Raw genomic sequence first — 11,943 nt, forward strand, 5'->3', positions numbered from 1 at the left:
GATTGGTCAAGCTTCACGTGACATCACAATATGTAATATAAATAGGTAAGACAGAATTAATCAGGAACAGTACTTTCTAGTGTGATACTATCAACATTCTTAGCGATCCCACACTGTTTCTTCAGGAACAGTACTTTCTAGTTATTATTGTCTCCGCCGGATGTTTTCGCTTCGTCCCGCCGTGTGTTCACCTCCCTCCCAGCCAAGCTAACATTGGTCAAGCTCCACGTGACACGTGTCAATATGTTGACACCAATGCCTTTGATTGGCTAGAGGGACGCATGACGAAATAAAATCCTATAAATAGGTGTGTCACTTCAAAAAGCCATTTATGTTTTTGAAGTGAGGTAAGACAGGATCAATCAGTCTTGATTGGAACTGTACCTTCCAGTACAAAATCACCCGTCCGTGCGTGTGTGTGTCCCTCTGAGAACACCTAACATTGGTCGAGCAAAGGCGCAGAAGGCCAAAGCTAAGAAAGCATACTCATCTACAACAGTAACACAGAAGAGGACTATAGAGTTGAATTGATCTGATCCCACAACAAGGCCGAAGTCTTAATACTGTAACAATTGATCAAATACATTATGTAGCACTAGAGAAAACTGACATAGATCAAACACACCAATCAACTGCTGAAACTGTTCAAGACAATGAAGATGAAGAAGACAGACAAGCATTTGAACAAACCAGTCAATTACGAGGACTCCCATATGACACATTGCTTCAAGAAGATTTTTTTTTAGATGCAGACACTACATATTCAGTCGCCCCTGCAGAACACCAAAAACCACGCGCATTCTACCAAGACGACCCGTTCTACCGGCGGAGACTTGTGCTCCGAGGAGCACATTTTCTTGTTATTATTATTATTATTATGATTATGATTATGATTATGATTATGATGATTATTATTATTATTATTATTATTATTATTATTATTATTAAAGGTTCTGATGCTGAAGTTCTCAACATCAATCCAAAACAATGGTTGCAGTTACATTCATGACCACAGAGCGGCGCTGTCACACCAATAGAAGGCCTTTCTAAAGCAAAGTGAGAGACAATCTGTCAGAGAACATAATTATTAACTATAACTATATATATATATATATATAAAAGTGTATAGTAAACTGTATATATATATATATATATATATATATATATATATATATATATATATATAAAAGTGTATAGTAAACTGTATATATATATATATATATATACGGTTTACTATACACTTTTATATATATATATATATAATATATTCTCTGTATATCATATTAATATATACTGTGTATTATATTTATATATACAGAAAACAGAACATAATTATGAGGATATAATTAATCAAGTCAAATAATAAGTGACAAATAAAACATTTGACAAAAAACATTTTTAATTAAGTGTTACTTTCATAATTATTATATATAGTATATATAATAATATATATTACATATAATTACATTATATTATTATAGTCATAATTAAACTACTGAATGAATTGAACGACCGTCTCCATTCTGGGAACCTCCCCCGGCCTACGTCACGGCCCAGCTCGTCCCGTGATTGGCTCAGAGTGGAGGTTCGGTCAGTGGGCTGTCCCAGAGCCATGTAAGGATATTCACGCCATAGAAACGACGCTCCACGGACCAATCACGGCGCGCCTCGTCCCTCCGGGCAATGGGACGGTCCCCCCGGGCCATGGGACGGTCCGTGTTAACGCTGTGTGGAACGTTTCACGGACGGTAAGAAAGTATTTACGTTAAAAATACAACTTTAATCTTCCTTCTTTAGTTAAAAATGTTTAGTGTGTTTAACGTGTTCATTGTGTTGTTTGTTTTAATGCATATTCATAGTTTTGTACTTTTGTAGCAGCTTTCTGCCCGCGGTTCCCTTCCCTGTCGTGTTACACGGACATTGGTGACCCATCGAATTGCATGACCCCGGTTCGTTAGCATGAAAAGCCCCCATATAGAATAGATGGCTGTATTATGTTTAAATACATTATTTTTACCTCACTTGTTTGTGAACAATCTTTAATTCGATACATTGTATGTCACGTAATTTTAATTTCTGCATTTCACGTCGAAAGGTAACAAATTATGAACTTTGAAAGTTTGCTACCGTTAAATTGTTTAATGCCATGAGGATACTACTAACATACAACTAATACTACTACTCTAGGCCTAATAATAATAATAATAATAATAACAATAATAATAATCATGTATGCTCAAACAACAGTAAATGGTCCGGAATGGAGTCACCGTATTCTATAGGTCACACATGTTGGTGTAACAGACGTTAGCTGTAGTAGTATCCAGCTGACTGAGACCCAGGCAGGCTGAGCCTGTCACTTTACCCAAAATAAACCGTTATGTTCCTTTACTGTCACTTTACCTAAAGTAAACTATTGTTCCTTTACTGTCACTTTACCCAAAGTAAACTATTGTTCCTTTACTGTCACTTTACCCAAAGTAAACTATTGTTCCTTTACTGTCACTTTACCCAAAGTAAACCGTTGTGTTCTTTTAGGTAAATGACAGTGTTGTCGTGTGATAGAATATGGTATAAATGAAGCATAAACGCTGGCTTGTATAAAGAAGAGGTTGTGAGTTCGATTCCCCGGTTGGTTTAAGCTGACATGGTGTGTTTTATATTTTCAGGTGTTGTTCTTCTGGAAAAAGTATTCAAATTCTTTACTTAAGTAAAAGTACCAATACTGCAATATAAAAATACTCTGTTACAAGTAAAGGTCCAGAATTAAAAATTTACTTGAGTAAAAGTACAAAAGTATTGGCATCAAAATGTACTTAAAGTACCAAAAGTAAAAGTACTAAAATATTTGAAAATAGCAGATCTACAAGCTCACAGGTGCTTGTAGATCGGCTATTTTCAAATAGCCTATGTATAACATAGAACTAAAGTGGTTAATGTATGTTTCATAATAGCACAATTTATATCTGCAAAGTAACTAGTAACTAAAGTTTTCAAATAACTGTAGTGGAGTAAAAGTACAATATTTGCCTCTGAGATGTAGTGGAGTAGAAGTAAAAGTATTGGAAATTGGAAATACTCAAGTAAAGTCCAAATACCTCAAAATTGTACTTAAGTACAGTACTTAAGTAAATTTACTTAGTTACTTTCCACCACTGAAACTAACATCCTACAGACACTAGACACTGCACTAGGTATAATATATAAATTGATCCAACATTTAGTAACACAACCTAGCGTCAAGTGTGTGTGTGTGTGTGTGTGTGTGTGTGTGTGTGTGTGTGTGTGTGTGTGTGTGTGTGTGTGTGTGTGTGTGTGTGTGTGTGTGTGTGTGTGTGTGTGTGTGTGTGTGTGTGTGTGTGTGTGTGAGACAAGCTCAAAGCCTTTTAGCGCTCCAATCATAATCCTCCAAAGAGCATTAGCGGGAGCTAAGTTTATCCCCGCTCATTTGTTCATAACCGAACCCCGCACTGCTGCCTGCTGCCGCCCAGGACCAATCGCATGTCATTCCTCATTTCATATTTAAATGAGGAAGAACCCGGTCGTGTCGTAATAAGTGCAAAAGGTCAAGAACAGATTTGATCGCTAATTAAAACCAAACCGACCTAAATAATAATAAAAGGTGTTCGTGGAGGAGGAGGACGATGCAGGGCAGTGACTCGCACAACCAGAAGAGGTCCCTGTTCAGCGCCATGAACCGCTTCATAGGAGCGGTCACCAACATGGACCAGACCGTCATGGTGCCCAGCGTTCTGCGAGGCGTTCCTCTGGTCACCAACATGGACCAGACCGTCATGGTGCCCAGCGTTCTGCGAGGCGTTCCTCTGGTCACCAACATGGACCAGACCGTCATGGTGCCCAGCGTTCTGCGAGGCGTTCCTCTGGTCACCAACATGGACCAGACCGTCATGGTGCCCAGCGTTCTGCGAGGCGTTCCTCTGGTCACCAACATGGACCAGACCGTCATGGCGCCCAGCGTTCTGCGAGGCGTTCCTCTGGTCACCAACATGGACCAAACCGTCATGGTGCCCAGCGTTCTGCGAGGCGTTCCTCTGGTCACCAACATGGACCAGACCGTCATGGCGCCCAGCGTTCTGCGAGGCGTTCCTCTGGTCACCAACATGGACCAGACCGTCATGGTGCCCAGCGTTCTGCGAGGCGTTCCTCTGGTCACCAACATGGACCAGACCGTCATGGTGCCCAGCGTTCTGCGAGGCGTTCCTCTGGAGCACGGAGTCAACGGAGACGCCAAGCTGCTCGGCACGACCTCCTCCACACCGGTAAGGTCTGTTCTAGCCCTTCCATTGTGTTAGGGTCTTTTTTGACCCGTTTTCAAGTTTAAATAGGTAAAAAGTACCCTTTACATTTCTTTATTGGAACGAGGCTTCATGATATCCTCAGAAATAGTCATTTTAACGCAACAAATCATTTTAATTAATTCTGATGGTCTCCAAAAAAAATATGACCTCCTCCACACCGGTAAGGCCCTGACACTGTTCTAGAACAGTGGTTACGACCTCCTCCACACCGGTAAGGCCCTGGTACTGTTCTAGAACAGTGGTTATGACCTCCTCCACACCGGTAAGGCCCTGGTACTGTTCTATAACAGTGGTTATGACCTCCACACCGGTAAGGCCCTGACACTGTTCTAGAACAGTGGTTACGACCTCCTCCACACCGGTAAGGCCCTGGTACTGTTCTAGAACAGTGGTTATGACCTCCTCCACACCGGTAAGGCCCTGACACTGTTCTATAACAGTGGTTATGACCTCCTCCACACCGGTAAGGCCCTGACACTGTTCTATAACAGTGGTTATGACCTCCTCCACACCGGTAAGGCCCTGGTACTGTTCTATAACAGTGGTTATGACCTCCTCCACACCGGTAAGGCCCTGGTACTGTTCTAGAACAGTGGTTATGACCTCCTCCACACCGGTAAGGCCCTGGTACTGTTCTATAACAGTGGTTATGACCTCCTCCACACCGGTAAGGCCCTGGTACTGTTCTATAACAGTGGTTACGACCTCCTCCACACCGGTAAGGCCCTGACACTGTTCTAGAACAGTGGTTATGACCTCCTCCACACCGGTAAGGCCCTGGTACTGTTCTAGAACAGTGGTTATGACCTCCTCCACACCGGTAAGGCCCTGACACTGTTCTAGAACAGTGGTTATGACCTCCTCCACACCGGTAAGGCCCTGGTACTGTTCTATAACAGTGGTTATGACCTCCTCCACACCGGTAAGGCCCTGGTACTGTTCTATAACAGTGGTTACGACCTCCTCCACACCGGTAAGGCCCTGGTACTGTTCTATAACAGTGGTTACGACCTCCTCCACACCGGTAAGGCCCTGGTACTGTTCTATAACAGTGGTTATGACCTCCTCCACACCGGTAAGGCCCTGGTACTGTTCTAGAACAGTGGTTATGACCTCCTCCACACCGGTAAGGCCCTGACACTGTTCTATAACAGTGGTTATGACCTCCTCCACACCGGTAAGGCCCTGGTACTGTTCTATAACAGTGGTTACGACCTCCTCCACACCGGTAAGGCCCTGGTACTGTTCTATAACAGTGGTTATGACCTCCTCCACACCGGTAAGGCCCTGGTACTGTTCTAGAACAGTGGTTATGACCTCCTCCACACCGGTAAGGCCCTGACACTGTTCTAGAACAGTGGTTATGACCTCCTCCACACCGGTAAGGCCCTGGTACTGTTCTATAACAGTGGTTATGACCTCCTCCACACCGGTAAGGCCCTGGTACTGTTCTAGAACAGTGGTTACGACCTCCTCCACACCGGTAAGGCCCTGGTACTGTTCTATAACAGTGGTTACGACCTCCTCCACACCGGTAAGGCCCTGGTACTGTTCTAGAACAGTGGTTATGACCTCCTCCACACCGGTAAGGCCCTGGTACTGTTCTAGAACAGTGGTTATGACCTCCTCCACACCGGTAAGGCCCTGGTACTGTTCTAGAACAGTGGTTATGACCTCCTCCACACCGGTAAGGCCCTGACACTGTTCTAGAACAGTGGTTGATTGATTGAATATTGTATAAGACAGAAATGTAAAAAACAGCAGGAATACAGTCAAACACTTTGTCTAAAAGGAGAACACCAGATTACACGATGATCAAAATAAATAGATAAATGTACAGATAACACTGTACACTTATGGGGTCAGGGCATTCCACACCTGGGTGTCAGTGCTGTAGAAGGAGAATTTACCCATGTTTGTTTACCCATGGGTGTTACCAGATCATTGTTTACACTCCCTCTAGTATTGTGTTTTATGGGTGTGTGTTACCAGATCATTGTTTACACTCCCTCTAGTAATGTGTTTTATGGGTGTGTGTTACCAGATCATTGTTTACACTCCCTCTAGTAATGTGTTTTATGGGTGTGTGTTACCAGATCATTGTTTACGCTCCCTCTAGTAATGTGTTTTATGGGTGTGTGTTACCAGATCATTGTTTATGCTCCCTCTAGTAATGTGTTTTATGGGTGTGTGTCACCAGATCATTGTTTACGCTCCCTCTAGTATTGTGTTTTATGGGTGTGTGTTACCAGATCATTGTTTACACCCCCTCTAGTAATGTGTTTTATGGGTGTGTGTTACCAGATCATTGTTTACACCCCCTCTAGTAATGTGTTTTATGGGTGTGTGTTACCAGATCATTGTTTACACCCCCTCTAGTATTGTGTTTTATGGGTGTGTGTTACCAGATCATTGTTTACACTCCCTCTAGTATTGTGTTTTATGGGTGTGTGTTACCAGATCATTGTTTACGCTCCCTCTAGTAATGTGTTTTATGGGTGTGTGTTACCAGATCATTGTTTACACCCCCTCTAGTAATGTGTTTTATGGGTGTGTGTTACCAGATCATTGTTTACACTCCCTCTAGTAATGTGTTTTATGGGTGTGTGTTACCAGATCATTGTTTACGCTCCCTCTAGTAATGTGTTTTATGGGTGTGTGTTACCAGATCATTGTTTATGCTCCCTCTAGTAATGTGTTTTATGGGTGTGTGTCACCAGATCATTGTTTACGCTCCCTCTAGTATTGTGTTTTATGGGTGTGTGTTACCAGATCATTGTTTACACTCCCTTTAGTATTGTGTTTTATGGGTGTGTGTTACCAGATCATTGTTTACACTCCCTTTAGTATTGTTTTTTATGGGTGTGTGTTACCAGATCATTGTTTACACTCCCTTTAGTATTGTTTTTTATGGGTGTGTGTTACCAGATCATTGTTTACACTCCCTCTAGTATTGTGTTTTATGGGTGTGTTACCAGATCATTGTTTACACTCCCTCTAGTATTGTGTTTTATGGGTGTGTGTTACCAGATCATTGTTTACACTCCCTCTAGTATTGTGTTTTATGGGTGTGTTACCAGATCATTGTTTACACTCTCTCTAGTATTGTGTTTTATGGGTGTGTGTTACCAGATCATTGTTTACACTCCCTTTAGTATTGTTTTTTATGGGTGTGTGTTACCAGATCATTGTTTACACTCCCTCTAGTATTGTGTTTTATAGGTGTGTGTCACCAGATCATTGTTTACACTCCCTCTAGTATTGTGTTTTATGGGTGTGTGTTACCAGATCATTGTTTACACTCCCTCTAGTATTGTGTTTTATGGGTGTGTGTTACCAGATCATTGTTTACACTCCCTCTAGTAATGTGTTTTATGGGTGTGTGTTACCAGATCATTGTTTACACTCCCTCTAGTATTGTGTTTTATGGGTGTGTTACCAGATCATTGTTTACACTCTCTCTAGTATTGTGTTTTATGGGTGTGTGTTACCAGATCATTGTTTACACTCCCTTTAGTATTGTTTTTTATGGGTGTGTGTTACCAGATCATTGTTTACACTCCCTCTAGTATTGTGTTTTATAGGTGTGTGTCACCAGATCATTGTTTACACTCCCTCTAGTATTGTGTTTTATGGGTGTGTGTTACCAGATCATTGTTTACACTCCCTCTAGTATTGTGTTTTATGGGTGTGTGTTACCAGATCATTGTTTACACTCCCTCTAGTATTGTGTTTTATGTGTGTGTGATACCAGATCATTGTTTACGCTCCCTCTAGTATTGTGTTTTATGGGTGTGTGTTACCAGATCATTGTTTACACTCCCTCTAGTATTGTGTTTTATGGGTGTGTGTTACCAGATTGTTGTTTACACTCCCTCTAGTATTGTGTTTTATGGGTGTGTGTTACCAGATCATTGTTTACACTCCCTCTAGTATTGTGTTTTATGGGTGTGTGTTACCAGATTGTTGTTTACACTCCCTCAAGTATTGTGGGTGTCACTAACTTGTTGGAGGTATTTAGTCAGATATGTGGGTATTGAGGGTATTGAGGGCATTGAGGGTATTGAGGGTATTGAGGGCATTGAGGGTATTGAGGGCATTGAGGGCATTGAGGGTATTGAGGGCATTATTGAGGGTATTGAGGGCATTGAGGGCATTGAGGGCATTGAGGGTATTGAGGGCATTGAGGGTATTGAGGGTATTGAGGGCATTGAGGGTATTGAGGGCATTGAGGGCATTATTGAGGGTATTGAGGGCAAAGTCACATTGACTATTTTGAAAGCCAATCCCATTTGTAGTTGTTTAACCCTGTCCTCTACCCTGAGCCATCCTATAGGCTAACAAAATGAGGTGGAGAAAGGTGGGTCATGGGCCCCAGGCCGAGAAGTAGTCGAATCAGTTTGTTTTGGGAGGTTTGAAACTAGTCTTTAGTGACCTTTTCAGGCCGCAACCCCCCAAAATAATCATATTTGATCTGGGGACCCCCAACCCTGACGAAGTTGACTCGGTTCCACAGATAAATATTGTGAAAATAGCCGATCTACAAGCTTGCAGATCAGCTATTTATTTTGGCCAATGTTTGAACAGTTCTAGTATGGTCTGTTGATTACTTTTAACACAGTAAAAAAAAAATGTAGGTATCAAAAATGTCTTCAAAGTCATTCAATTGTCACTTCATAGTCATCTGGGGACCCCCCAAAAATCATGAACAACCACAGGTTGAGAACCACTGTTCTAGGGTACAGAAGTCCTGACGTCTATGCCAGAGAGTTTGGACACTCCCGTAGACTTCCAACAGAAGCATTCATTTATAATGTGTTTTGGGTCATTTAAAAGCTCAGAGATAAAGTGATCACGTAGTTTGTGTATTGCGTGACAACACCTATTATAACGGTTCACTGTTTGCAACTATACAGTATGTTTGGAACTATTAGTCGACCTGATGGCTGTACAGTTTGTCATCATCATTTCCCTGTTGAACATTTTTAAATAGCTGATGTACAAGCTGCTTAAAACACATTGTAAACTTGTAGATCAGCTATTTTTACATTTAGTATAAAACACCACGAAATTATTAAATGTCAATAATGTCTTTGCATATTTTAGTTATTTGTCATATCTGCCCCCTGTGTGTCATATCTGCCCCCTGTGTGTCATATCTGCCCCCTGTGCAACTTTTGATTACGAGCCTAAAAAAGCCAAACAAAACATTTATTTATTCTTATAATTCCAACGGCCAACAAAACTATTAAATTATTATAATCACAATTATTTGCTCGACAACTAATGTTCCTCTTGCATTGTGTAATGGTGACTACAGCCTAACTAATGTTCCTCTTGCATTGTGTAATGGTGACTACAGCCTAACTAATGTTCCTCTTGCATTGTGTAATGGTGACTACAGCCTAACTAATGTTCCTCTTGCATTGTGTAATGGTGACTACAGCCTAACTAATGGTCCTCTTGTATTGTGTAATGGTGACTACAGCCTAACTAATGGTCCTCTTGTATTGTGTAATGGTGACTACAGTCTAACTAATGGTCCTCTTGTATTGTGTAATGGTGACTACAGTCTAACTAATGGTCCTCTTGTATTGTGTAATGGTGACTACAGTCTAACTAATGGTCCTCTTGTATTGTGTAATGGTGACTATACAGTCTAACTAATGTTCCTCTTGTATTGTGTAATGGTGACTACAGTCTAACTAATGGTCCTCTTGTATTGTGTAATGGTGACTACAGTCTAACTAATGGTCCTCTGACTTGTATTGTGTAATGGTGACTACAGCCTAACTAATGTTCCTCTTGCATTGTGTAATGGTGACTACAGCCTAACTAATGGTCCTCTTGTATTGTGTAATGGTGACTACAGCCTAACTAATGTTCCTCTTGCATTGTGTAATGGTGACTACAGCCTAACTAATGTTCCTCTTGTATTGTGTAATGGTGACTACAGCCTAACTAATGTTCCTCTTGCATTGTGTAATGGTGACTACAGTCTAACTAATGTTCCTCTTGCATTGTGTAATGGTGACTACAGCCTAACTAATGTTCCTCTTGCATTGTGTAATGGTGACTACAGTCTAACTAATGTTCCTCTTGCATTGTGTAATGGTGACTACAGTCTAACTAATGTTCCTCTTGTATTGTGTAATGGTGACTACAGCCTAACTAATGTTCCTCTTGCATTGTGTAATGGTGACTACAGTCTAACTAATGTTCCTCTTGCATTGTGTAATGGTGACTACAGTCTAACTAATGTTCCTCTTGTATTGTGTAATGGTGACTACAGTCTAACTAATGTTCCTCTTGCATTGTGTAATGGTGACTACAGCCTAACTAATGTTCCTCTTGCATTGTGTAATGGTGACTACAGCCTAACTAATGTTCCTCTTGCATTGTGTAATGGTGACTACAGTCTAACTAATGTTCCTCTTGCATTGTGTAATGGTGACTACAGCCTAACTAATGTTCCTCTTGCATTGTGTAATGGTGACTACAGCCTAACTAATGTTCCTCTTGCATTGTGTAATGGTGACTACAGCCTAACTAATGTTCCTCTTGCATTGTGTAATGGTGACTACAGCCTAACTAATGTTCCTCTTGCATTGTGTAATGGTGACTACAGCCTAACTAATGTTCCTCTTGCATTGTGTAATGGTGACTACAGCCTAACTAATGTTCCTCTTGCATTGTGTAATGGTGACTACAGCCTAACTAATGTTCCTCTTGCATTGTGTAATGGTGACTACAGCCTAACTAATGTTCCTCTTGCATTGTGTAATGGTGACTACAGCCTAACTAATGTTCCTCTTGCATTGTGTAATGGTGACTACAGCCTAACTAATGTTCCTCTTGCATTGTGTAATGGTGACTACAGACCAACGCGCCGGTCGGCGCCAGCAACGGTGATGTCGGAGGAGGGGGAGGAGCCTATTTCCCGGACGGCGACATGTACAGCTCCTACGTTCTGCTCAAGTCCATCCGTAACGACATGGAGTGGGGGCTCGTCCGGGACTGCCGCGAAGACCTTTCCAAAACGACCGTGCCGCCGCCATTGATGGCGGACGCCGATTGGGACAAAGAGGAAGGCGAGGAGGAGGAAGAGGACCTGCAGAAACAGTTCCACTTCCACCTGAGCGGACTCCACGCCGTGCTGAACAAACTGACCCGTAAGGCCGACAGCCTGACCACTCGTTACAAGCAGGAGATCGGAGTACGAGGCTGCGGGAACTAATTACATTAACGATGCGCTGTGCCACGCAGCGTGGGGTCCAGAAGACATAAAAAACTGAACGTGATTTATTTTATGTTTTTTAGCCAGAGGGCTGGACCGTATGTGCATATTATAACCATGTTACAACCATATTATAACCATATGGCCAGAATATGAGTGGACATATGACTAGACATCCACATTTTTTTTTCTGGTTTTAATCACTTTAAGCCTTATTTTTCATACATAAAAAATACAAATAGCCAACATACGAGCTCACAACGTGAACATGTACGTACTACGTACGTAGATCGGCTCTTTTCGCTAGTTTTGAACATTTGAATACAATTATCGTCACAATACTTATTTTCACAGTATTGATTAAATATCAATATTATGGATATGGAA

The 11,943-nt window shown here is 41.6% G+C and overlaps 1 protein-coding gene across 1 annotated transcript; it reads left to right on the plus strand.

Annotated features, from left to right (window-relative positions):
* The first annotated feature begins 1,697 nt into the window (after nt 1–1,697).
* LOC308080212 (uncharacterized protein) lies at nt 1,698–11,605 on the plus strand. Its single transcript, XM_080421988.1, has 3 exons — nt 1,698–1,748; nt 3,635–4,280; nt 11,200–11,605. Exons 1-3 carry the CDS (start codon nt 1,705–1,707, stop codon nt 11,554–11,556), a joined length of 1,047 nt encoding a protein of 348 aa, XP_080278114.1. The 5' UTR covers nt 1,698–1,704; the 3' UTR covers nt 11,557–11,605.
* The last annotated feature ends 338 nt before the right edge of the window (nt 11,606–11,943 follow it).

The sequence above is a fragment of the Gymnoscopelus braueri genome, assembly GCF_963280865.1.
Source record: "Gymnoscopelus braueri genome assembly, chromosome: 24".
Classification (NCBI taxonomy): Eukaryota; Metazoa; Chordata; class Actinopteri; order Myctophiformes; family Myctophidae; genus Gymnoscopelus; species Gymnoscopelus braueri.